General features: G+C 39.9%; 1 protein-coding gene across 1 annotated transcript in view; it reads right to left on the bottom strand.

Moving 5' to 3' along the window:
- Window positions 1-3,193: 3,193 nt before the first annotated feature.
- LOC147886791 (uncharacterized) overlaps window positions 3,194-12,216 on the bottom strand; it is a 12,715-nt gene continuing 3,692 nt past the window's right edge. Inside the window, exons 2-3 of the mRNA XM_087395322.1 lie at window positions 3,548-3,880; window positions 3,194-3,363 (exon numbers count right to left, since the gene is read on the bottom strand). Coding sequence (XP_087251448.1) covers window positions 3,194-3,363; window positions 3,548-3,880 — 503 coding nt within the window. The remainder of the gene's footprint in view (window positions 3,364-3,547; window positions 3,881-12,216) is intronic.

The raw sequence follows: 12,216 nt of genomic DNA, 5'->3' as shown, positions 1-12,216 counted from the left end.
TGTTTCAACTATTGCAAAAAATTCTCCCCGAAGAAAATTGTATGCCAGAGTCACATAATGAAGCAAAGAAGACGTTAGCCACTCTTGGTCTTGACTATGAGACTATACATGCTTGTCCCAATGATCATGTATTGTTCAGGAAAGATCTAGCAAATGAATTGCAATGTCCTCAGTGTGGTGCATCACGTTATCGAGAAGATATTCAAGGAAACAAAGTGCCAAGTATGATTTTGAGACATTTTTCACTCATTCAACGCATTAAGCACATGTTCAGATGCAAGGAAATTGCAAGTCTTTTGTCATGGCATGCAGAAAATAGATCTACATATCGCATAATGCGAACACCATCAAACAGTCCTGCATGGAAACATATAGAGAGGAAGTGGCCTATGTTTGGAAGAGAACCATGCCATTTGAGATTGGGACTTGGAACGGATGGTGTGAATCCCTTTGGTCTCCGTTCACCAAAATGGTCTACTTGGTTAGTAGTTCTTGTGAATTACAACATTCTTCCATGGATGTTAATTAAAAAAGGGCACCTTATCTTATGTTTACTTATACCATGGAAGAGAAAGGTGAAGGACATGTCAGTCTATTTAGCTCCATTGATCGATGAGCTACAAGATCTTTGGAATGGAATTACAGTGGTTGATAGTTCAAAGAAAAAGCATCGTGAAATGTTCAATTTGAGAGCTATCTTGATGTGGACTATGCATGATTATCCAGGGTATGGGGATGTAAGCAAATATAGTGTCCAAGGATATCATGCATGCCCTATATGTGGTCCAGAATTGCAAGCTCGTTGTAGTGGACATCTTAAGAAGATGATTTATGAGAGGCACACCAGGTTCCTTCCTATGGACCATCCTATGCAAGAACGAGATCAAAGGCTAGTTCCAAGTAGAATGACAGTGAGTATCTAGAAACAAGCGTGGGATGATGGTAAAGAATTCTCTCGACAAGGGATGAAAGGATTGAACGCTTTCTATGCATTGCCATATTCGAAAGAACTTCTAATCAATCACCTTTTAGATCCTCTGCATTGTTTCAAGAATGTTGCAGTTGTTGTATGGCAGCACATATGTGGACAGAAAGATAATTACAATAGTAGGGCATATTTGAAGGAAGCGAGCAGGTTGCGAAGGTATTGGCCTCATGAGAATGGACAACTTTCAAATGCACCTTGGATTCTTAACAAAGAAGAGAGAAGTTTATTGAAAAAGGTAATTGAAACTCTACGTACACCCACAAGGACCATGCATAGATTGAAAGGTGCCTTCACCAGTGCCAAAGAAAAAGAATTAAGTGGTTTCAAGACTCATGATTGGCACAAAATGTTGCAGGTATATATACACCTTGATAATTGTTTAATGCTTCTCATTTCAAACTGCTTACTAACTTGTTATATGTTTGCCTTGTAGTTCATTCACCCAATAGCAATATCTAGTGTGAGTACAATTGGAGTGTGAATATGTATATACAACTTGTCTTCACTTGTAAGATTGGTATTTGATGAGAGATTTAGAATTAGATAGTGTGTATGGATATCTTTCTTTATTTTGCCATTTTTGTGCAGGTGGATATCTTGCAAGGAGATTGATCATACATCCATTTACAGGATGAGAATCTTAGCAATCGAGACTGTGTGCATGATAGAAAACACATTTCCAACAACGAGCATTTTGATGATACAGGTTCACATACTCGTACATTTGGTTGATGAAGTAGGTATGGTAGGGATTATGAACACACAATGGATGTTTTACCTCGAACGTTTCATGAAGATCTTAAAAGTTTTTGTTCATCAAAAGGCCAAACCTGAGGGAAGCATGGCAGAGGGTTGAATGATAATGCGACTCTTGTGTTCAGAATCTATTTGGCATCATCGGTCACGAAGTTTCATTTCTTTGGCTAGGCCCTAGCATCCATTGCTCTACAAGAGACCTTTGTCTCACCGTGCCCTACTCCTCCCTTTCCTCCTCTTTTGTAGTGTGCCTCGTCCCCGTTGGCATAGAGCAATCTTATCTAAATCTTGCTAAATCTTGCTAAATCTTGCTGCCAAAATCTAGGAGGGGATTTCAAAAGCGGCGGCCCATTAAAGGGCCATTAATCCTCTTCCATCTTCCTCGCCATCCTCCACGATATCCTCTTGCTAAATCAACACCCTCCACTTCGAGCATGCAACGCTTTACATCCCTCGATTCATGCTTCTCCTCAATTCGAGCTTCTCCTTGATTAGAGCACAGAAAAAGGGGCCTTTCCACCTCCGCCATAGCCAGCATATCTCGAGCTCTCAGTCCAAGCTATAGCAATTGGCCTCTGTGGGGATGAAGGAAGCTGAGCACTGAGCAGGTTCTCGATTTTCAGGTGGGAGATCGCAGTACCTTTCTCTCCGCTTTTTTATTCTAATCCTTCTGATAACTGACTTTGATGCTCGTCTCGTAAGCTAAAGCATCTGCGCTAGGCATGATGCTCGTCTCGTAAGCTAAAGCATCTGCGCTAGGCATACCGTAGACAAAAAAGAGACAACAGGAAAGAACATGAGAGTATAGTTGTAGAAATATTTCTTCTCGACTCCACCTCTTCCTCCTGTAGCGCTTCCTAGATTACGTCTTGCGGACGACTTCTCTGATGTTTTGGATCGCTTCGCCCTCATCAGTGCTGCTCCCTTCATCCGCCACCATGAGCTGCACCATGATGATGAGGAGGAGCAGGAGGAGGAGGAGGTTCAGTACTGACTAGGCACTCAAATTTAGATTTTGACCGCTGCAGAAGATTGCACGCTCATTAGATTGCTGGAATTTTCCTCGACGTTCCACACGATAGTCTTGCACAGCCTCGCAACGGCTTATTTGGGCGACTTGTTCTGTCACGCAGTCTGTTGCATCTTATTTCAGAGCGTTGCTTTTCGCGAAACATAAAGAGCAGCAACCGAGCTTACGAGAGAGTCTTTTGTGGGCTTGCGATGCCCAGCTTCATGGAAATATGACGGGCACGATCATAATCGTCCTTGCTGAATTGACACCTTAATTTGTTATCTTGCCTCGACTATTAGTTGGAGTTAATTATCTGTCAGGATTACTGATAAAGGGAGATTATTAGGCAGCAACTGAACAATAGGAAGATTTCTTTACCCCGATACATCTAGATATCATCCATCTGAACACAGACATTGCCAATTATTTGGGCATGTTTAAGCTGGACAGGTGATCGCAAAAATGTGTTCTTTACAGCTGTTTCGGGTTGCAGGGCATGAGCGACACGACGGGATCCTCCATGTTCCAAAGGTATATGGTTCGGGATGCTCTTTAAGAAACTTGTCCGTCAAGATGGAGTACCTTGTCTTGATGCCCGATCTGTCACCTGCAGAAAACCAGATGATTAAGACTCGAGAAAGAACTGTCGGTCGCCTACATCGAAAGAACACAGACCTTGACTTGAGCTTCATACCCCAACTCGTTAAGATGTCTTCTCTTCAACACACGACTAACGCTACCGACAAGTAGAAACTGCGTACACTACAGAAAATGACATCAGAGATACTCACAAATGCGCTGCATCTTTTTTTTCAGCTCCTGCTTCTCGCTGCAGTTCGTGATGTCAAAGTACCAGTCGGTGTAAGTAGCCTGATCGATCTTGTTGGGGGGGTTGGCTCTACCCATGGCAAGAATGGAAGCACGAGATTTCTCGACGGTGGGAGGGAAAACGCGGGGGCCAGGGGTGAGGCGAGGAGAAGGGGGTTCAACCCAGGTAGGGGAGAGGGGAAGAGGAGCACGGGGGGAAGGCTGCTCGACCCAAGTGGTGCAGGTGCGGGGGGTGCCAGGAGTGGGATCTCTTTGCACCCATTCACGGCGACCTTGGGCAGCGGAGAAAAATTCGGCTTATACAGAGGTGCAGTATACCTTATACAACAAGTTCTGGCAAAACACATAGCTCTCTGGTATGCAGTGCGCTTGCATAACTTGTACAAAAGCTTCAATTTCCGTCTAAATTTTATACTTTTCCAGAAGAGGTTCCTTTGGCACCCCGTCCTTTCTTAGGTTGGCTTGGGTGTCATCACGAAGTAAAGTATATTGTGTGAGCCTATTTTGATGTTGAATGCATTTATGAGCTCCTGGTGATGTTTGTCACCTTGTTGGGATCATGATGTTTGCCATACCACATTCTCAATGCAACGTGCAAGCAATCACTGGATAGAGAATAATAGATTTTGTCTAACGAGGGGGCTAGGATAGCTTTTAAGGAGGACAAGGAAGAGGGAGAGTCAGGAAGGAAAAGGGGGCAAGAGACAAATAAGGAAAAGTAACTGTGTGAGGAGGAGTGTAAGGGTGTGTGGTGTATGAGACTTTAGGCATGGGGAGGTGGAAGCAACATACAATAACAGAATGAGTGTCCATGTAGACCTTTAGTACAGCTATCATTGCCTAAAGAGAATTTGCTTTTTATCTTTTTTTAAAGTGAGGAGATTGGTGGTGCTGCTCATCAGCTGGCTACATGCTCTCTCCATATTCCTGCCATTCAGGAACTATTTGAAACCTGGCCAGTAACTTGTGCTTTGGTATTGATGAATGTATAAAGCATTACATTCAAAGTAATTTTCCTAATGACTCGACTTGCCTCAACAGCACCATCTCCTTGACTGTACACCTTTTGCGACACCTTTTGCTGGCCTTGGGACCAATTCGATTGGAGCTACTAGGGTACAAGATCACCCGCCTCTCCCTTGCCGTTTGCGACCTGGGTTGATCCAAGTTGGATGGCTTGCACGAGCAGTATCTACCCGTCGAAACCTTCGAGATTGTCACCGTTGAAACCGAGTAGCAGGAGAACCAAGATGAATCACAATTCAGCTAGGAGAGGATTTACTGTTTATTGTGTTTTGCTATTCAGCCTCGTCTTTTGATGTAGGGCTCATGCAGGCTCCACATTGCTCTAGGCTATTCAAAGCTCATGAGATCGTTGTTGAGTGAGTTCCATGCGTGGCCTGGCCTTTTGGTGTTCAAATTTTTGCCTCTGACTCGGGACAGAATGGCACTCTTGAGAGTTGCAAGCATTGAACCACCCATCCTCGGAAATCTGTAGACTAGGCTCAACAAAGAGAAGGGCAAGCCCTATGCTGCCTTCTTTCGTCTCTTTATCCCCCCCCCTCTGCCCTTCTTTCTTCCCTCCCTTACGCTTTCACCTTCCCCTTTACCTTACATAAGCTCTCTAATAAGTTTGTTCATAAGGCACTGCGTCTCGAAAAGGCAGTTTTGGGAACGACTCAACTGGAGTTTTCAACTGGAGTTTATAGCTTGCCTTCTACTAAGAGGATTTCTATTAATTGTCCCTTGGATTTGTGCAGGTCACCAAGGAGACTCTCTGTTCCCTTTGTGCCTGGTTAGCAATCCAAAATCAAAGCTATAATTGAAATAAAGGTATGATAGCTTTTCTTTCTCTGCTCAATAACCCATCTGTTGGCAAATTTTCGATAAGTTGATAAGCTTTTTTTGGGGGGGGTGTTTCTTCTTCACGTATGTTCGATGTAGTGTCGTCTTTTCATATGGTATGTCAATGTCATAACTTCTTTATTCTTGATATTACATGACTATTAGATATCCACGTAGTGTCGTATATAGCCTTTCGACATAATACGTCGATCATCTGATTTGTAATGTAATATTTGAGTCAATTACTTGGGCCATGCATTTGCATGGTGCTTATCTTTCCGCATTGGATCGTATTACTCGATTATATATGCGGTTAAGTAAGTAAGTCTGCATTTCGACATTTGGTTGTAATATTCAACCTTTGATGTCGTTACAAGGACTCCTTCTCATTGTTTTGAAACTAGCTCGACACTTGGTCGTATCATTTGACTGTATGTGTCGTCTCTCAACCTTAGAAGAGTAATAGAATTCAACACTTTGTCGTTTATTCGACTTTTGGTGTTGTTTCTTAGATATATAATTTATAAAATAAGTAGGATTCAACACTAGGTCGTTTATTCGGCTTTCAGTGTTGTCGTAGCTTATTTCATAAAACAAATGTTTAAACTTCGACACATGGTCATTTATTTGGCTTTCAGTGTCGTCGTAGGTTATCAGTGTTGTATATGATAGTTTCGGCTTCAACACTTGGTCGTTTATTCGACTTTTGATGTTGTTGTCCTCTTTGGAAATATTTTGTGTAGAATATAGGGGACCATTGCATAAATGCTAGTGTGTAGAGGTTGTAAACTTTCCAATAAATATACATCTGAGATTCATGCTCATACATCTAAGGTAACAATGCTAGAGCCAATGATATTTGTGTCTTTGATTCATGCCTATCCATGGGGTCTTTGAAAGCTGCTTATGTATAAGGATTCTAAGTTGAATCTTATCTTTAATCAATTGTGGGTCATCAACCATTGGATATTATTTGAAATACTCTTCCAATGTTGATTATCTATGTCTAACACACACTTCTCCACACACTCAAATGGTAGGCCCATGTAAGCATGATGCAAATTTTATAAGAATGGAGTTCGTTGTGTTCTTTATTGTAATTAACTTTGTGTTCATTGATTATTTAAAATATGAATATATTTTATATTCTCTCTCAATATTTGGTTTTTTCATGCATGTTTTGCCAGAAATCCTTTTGTGAAAAGATGCAAGCAGAGCAAAGGAAAAATTGGCTCAAAGTCATTAGCAGCTGTACACCAAGAAGGCATTATACATTGTGATCTACACCCTTTCAATGTCATGCTAGATTTTACCAAGAATCATAGTCCACGGGTTGGCATCATTGATTGGGGATTGCTGCTTCGATACAGTGAATCAAGAGAAGCTGTTAATTTTGTGAAGCGTACTCCAGATATGGATGATGTGACTTATAAGATCAAGAAGAGTACAGCAATAAGACAAAATCGACTCCGGCCTTGGCAAGCTCCAGAAATAATCGACCCTGAGAACACCAATGCTTACAGTAGAGAATCAGATGTGTTTGCCATGGGATACATGATTAAAGAGGTTATTAGTTTTTATAAGGAGTGTAAGGAATACTACTTCAAAGAGGATTACACAAAACAGTCAGCATGGAGTGGCAAGTTGCGGCAGATTTATTTCAATGCAACTAACTATATGTTTGTGGAAAAACAAAATAGAATGACACTGGCCGAGATGAATAATCGACTAGCAAGATTTAACACTCAACCCCATGCATGTTTGCGGCCTGCAGTTGAGATGATGCCTCAGTTTTATTAATCTGATTTTATTATAAAGCTACTCTTGGACAATTATGTTTATAAACTATAATGTTACTCTTTCAATGCATTTTGAATACTAGTATATGCATCTATACTATTTGAATTTAATAAAGTACTATAATATATATATTTTTTAAATTCTCAAATTTTTATCTTCGTGCTGTAACTTCTTGCATTTTGAATACTAGTATATGTGTTTATAGTATTTGAATTTAATAAAGTGTAAAGTGTCTTAAAATGTATTTTTATTTTTTTTCAAAATTTTATATTTGTGTATTAGAATTGTGTATTAATTTGGGAAGAGTTTGTGTTTATTATGGTTAAACTCAAACCCATGAGTCATGCATACAAATTTTTATTATAATAATTAAATTTAAACTCACCAGTTATGCACAAATTGGCAATCTAAATTTTGCAGGTCATGCACACACAGGTGGAGGGTGGGTTATAATTAAGGTTCTCATTTTATTTTAAAGTACATCGGTCTCCTATCATGGCATCTTTTTTCAGGATTCAAGTGATTGACTATGATAATAAGGAGGAATTAGGTGTTGTTAGGGTGACAAGAGACATAGGTCATCCCACATTCTCTCATGTTCGTGAACAAATTGAAGGTGATGAGCTTCTATTGGAACCCTTTGAGTTTGTTGAGGACGAATATATAATAACCAAACGGCAAGAGGAACGATGGACAATCAATGATCAACTCTTAGTGCACATCAAGAGAAGTCTATGCCGCATAGAGGAAACTCCTTATCCATGTAAAAGACATTGCACTCAACTAGCTGATGACATAAATCTTGATGCCCAAGTGCACATGTCTTCAAAGCTTTCTAGTAGATTACTAAGCCCAACTATTCTTGAATGTTGGCAATGTGAATCTGATAGAGTTAGATCAAAGCTAAAGGAAATGGTAGTGTCAAGGGATGATAAGTTTGAGTTGCATTCTGAGGACTTCAATGGGGTGCCCCATGTGCGAATTTGGTGTCATGAGTGTAATGAACTTTATGGTAAAGGATTGATAGAAGGCAAGCATGCAGCATACAATTGCTTCTCTAACTTTATGAGATTTCACATATTGGAAAGTAAAAAGCATGAGCTCAAGTATATGGTTGCTCGAGGACTACGAAAAGAAGATATGCTCAAAGTAGTACATCAACCGACAAAGGATGACAAAAGAGAGATAGAAGATGCGATAGAGAAGATGAAATCTTTTATGTCCACAAATGAAGGTATTATTTGTTCCTTTATTCCTCAATTAGTATTTGCCATCTTCTTACATTAAGTCTCTTACTCATCTCCTATCGTTTCAATAGGTTGGGATTTTGAGGTTGTTGAAGCTACAATACATGATTTTAAGGACAAAAGCTTGGTGAAGGTGCGATGCAAATATGATGATGCATGGTTGCGTTTATGTCCTCCAAGATCAGATTTGTACACGGTTCTCAATGAACACACAAAGTCAAACTCTCATATCAAGTCGCTCATGAGAAAAGATGAAAATCCAAAGGTAGCACTCACTGGCTTGCGAGGGCGTCCTCGAAAGGATAAGGAGCATGATCCAAAGCAAAGATCTCTTAGTAACTTTTTGGTTTCAACAAAAGCTAGAAGCCCAAGTACGAGTGCTTTCTCTGTTGATTCAAGTTCTAATAGAGAAAATGAATCTTCTTTTGTAAATTTTGACTTGCTATGTTGGGGCCTTTGGAGCCATGAGGTCAAAGTAGGTAACAAGTATGTCAAGGTAAAGCCTTTCTTAGATGATCAATGTGGTGGGAAGTATTGGTTTATAGAGCGTCATGTTAAGGCGACATTAAATAATGGATGTACTGATATTCATGTGGATGGATGCTTTCGTCACATAAGTTGCATACGCATTTCACAAGATGGGCAACCATTTGAAGGCTTTACATGCCACCATTGCAAGGGGATAGTTAAACTTGCTGACTTTAGAATGAGATTGTATAGAGAAGAGAAGGTTGAGAATAAGAGAGGAGATAGGGGTACCTGTTGTGGAAGAAGGCTAGATTATCTTACAAAGAGTGAGCTTAGAAATGCAACTCTTTTTGCTAAAAGACGAGTAAGAGACCTTTCTAAGCAACTATGGTGGACAAAGTCTCAGGTTGCCATTCTTTCAGTAAGAGTCCGCACTTTAAGAGAAGCTAGCATAGAGTCTCTCAATCGAAAGGATGTAAAACGATTTTGCAACAACATAATCGAAGCCCATAGATTGGAAAAGTTTGGTGGTAAAGTTGCCTTATGGGACTTTCTACAAGATGTTGCCACAAACATAATCAAGTCAAGTGCTGGACAAAGATATAGTGAGAACACAAAGGCAATATTTGAGGTTGCAAGGATGTGGGGAGGTCCAAGGTTACATGACTTCTTGAGTTCCAACCTCAATGGACCTTCTTTATCAACAACAAAGCGAGGGCAAAGACTTGCTACTCAGTTTGTACCTGGTATACATGGATATCTTTTTGATGCAATCACTAAAATTTATGAAAAAGAAAAAGAAAAGCATGGAATCATGTCAAGGATTCCCTTCATCATAGTGGAAGATGAAACTGCAATAAATAAGCGGATAAGGTAACCTCCTTTTTCTCTAAATTATTTTCATAATCTAAATCTTGTTTTTGAATGCAAGAGGATTGCATATGATCTTACAGACTTGTGCTTATTATTGCTTGTAGGTGGAATCCAAAGGATGACATGCTTGTGGGTTTTGATGGATATAAAGTAGATGATCATGAGTGCATGACCACATGCATGATCAAAGTGGGAGAAGGACAAAAAGGATATGATCAGATTATTGATGCATTTCAAAATTGTGTCATTGGTGGACGTGCAAGAGTTTTTCTTGCCAATCCATTGCATGATGCACTCCCACGCTTGGTTCTTGCACTTCATTGCACTTGCGGCCGATTTGATGCAAGTTTTGTCCACAAGCAATGGGATGCTATTTTAAACTTATGGAATGAGAAGCTAAAGACCACGGTTGGTCCAATTATTGGACATGCATCCGATGGTGATAGTCGACGAAGAACATTGATGATCTCCGATTATCTAGATAAAAGAGGTAGTAGATTTGGGATAAAATGGGATGGATGGCCTCTCTCAGCAAAAGTTTTAGAAAATCAAGTTTTTGGGCTGCATGATCAAGATTTTGTACATAATGGAAAAAAGTTAGTTAATGTTCTTGACAAGCCTAAGCGTCAATTGGCTATTGGCAATGTTTGGATCACCTTAAATCATGTCATTATTGTGTATGATGCTTTTTCTATCGACAAGCATATGCTAAGGGAGGGAGACATTAGGCGAGATGACCGCCAAAATTGGGCTGGAGCTCAAAGAATATGCAGTAGACAAGTGCAATGGTGCTTGGGAGAATTGGCAAACAATGGAGTTCATAGAAAAGAGAGGAGCATGCTAGGAACACAAGCTTATCTTGAAATTGCTGGGGACTACATCGACATCTTCTTATCTCCACATTTGAATCTTGTGGATCGAGTCTATCTTGCGGGCAAAGTCTCTTTTTTCTTTCAAATTTGGATTGTTCATCATGCCAACTATACGTTGAATAGAAACTTCATAACTAAGGAAGCTTTCTTAGATGTGCAACTCTCATGCCATTTTGTGGTCCTACTGATCAAGTACTTTAGAGAATTTTGTCCAGGCCTAAGGTGTCCTTTACATCTTACAGGTTCAGATTCAGTTGAAATCTTCTTCAGCAAGATTGGAAGCATGGTGGGACAAGAACGCGCTTATGACTTGATGGATATGCTACATAGTGCAGGTAGTATGAATAGGCTTGCACACTTTGAATGCAAAGAGGATAGTCCTCTATTTACAAGGGCACATAAGAAGCAAGAACATGTATGGAGAGAATTGAATCTCAAAGAGAACATGTGAGAAGCTAATCTAGGGGACTATGAGTGTGTGTCAACTGATGATAAAATCATCGAAGCATTGAAGAAGGGACTAAAAAGTGCTCAAGAAAGGTGTGAAAGTTTGCATATGAAGCCAAAGGGTGAGAATATGAAGTGGTGGATGGAACCTTGGTCAAATGGACTTGCAGATGCATATTCACAAGAATCTGATTCTGAAGAAGAAGACCAATGTCAAGCAGATCATGTGTCAGAAATAGATGATAATGACAACGATGCCTCCATAAGTGAAATCAGACATGTGGTGGATTCTCTCCTAGATGAACAAGAAGCAGTGAGCCCAGTTGTTACCATTGATGGTAAAACTCTCTTCAAGTCCACATTGGTAAGCCAACTTAATGGAAATCCCACACTCTCTAAAGATAGACTCACAAGGGTTCGCCAAGGAGTATACTACTCTAAGGAAGATATACCTCTTGCTACATCAAATGAGAACCTATTTGGAATAGGTTCCAATTGTGCCATATTCTTTCATGAAGAACACAAAACAAGGAAATGCAATCCAAGATCTTTGCAAAAAAAGAAAACACAAGCTATATGGTACCTTGGACGAGTTCAAAAAATGAGGAGAAAGGTTGGTGGGGGGTATGTGGAATATAAAAGAGGGTTCAACCTTTCAGATAGACCTTTTGGAGTAGAAGTCCAGCTTGGGTGGTATCAAAAGGCAAAAGGTTCAAGATGCTTCACATATGACCTTACAGACCTTGACATGATAAATATTGAGAGCGTAATTGCATTGGCAAACCTCACCTATGAGTGTAATAGCAATAAGTATACTTTAGATGAGAATGATTGGAATGTATTCAATGACTTTGTAAAGGGGCATTAAATGCACTTGGTAGGGGCTTCTTTGTTATCTTTCTAATATGATAAAAGCTTATTACGATTATTACTATGCGCTGAGTTTAGTTTGATTTCTCTTGATGGATTTTTAAAATTATTTTTTTGCAGGACCTTGAATCACACAAGTGGATGATTTGCAACCGCCTGGGTACTTTTGTTTATATGAATGCCATTAAGCAAGTTAAAATGCTATTTTGG

Source organism: Dipteris shenzhenensis, chromosome 24, assembly GCF_047967505.1.
Source record: "Dipteris shenzhenensis isolate YYH24624 ecotype China chromosome 24, Dip_SZ_1.0, whole genome shotgun sequence".
Lineage (NCBI taxonomy): Eukaryota > Viridiplantae > Streptophyta > Polypodiopsida > Gleicheniales > Dipteridaceae > Dipteris > Dipteris shenzhenensis.
The sequence above is the reverse complement of the archived record's forward strand: the minus strand, read 5'-3'. Positions and strand labels throughout refer to the sequence as shown.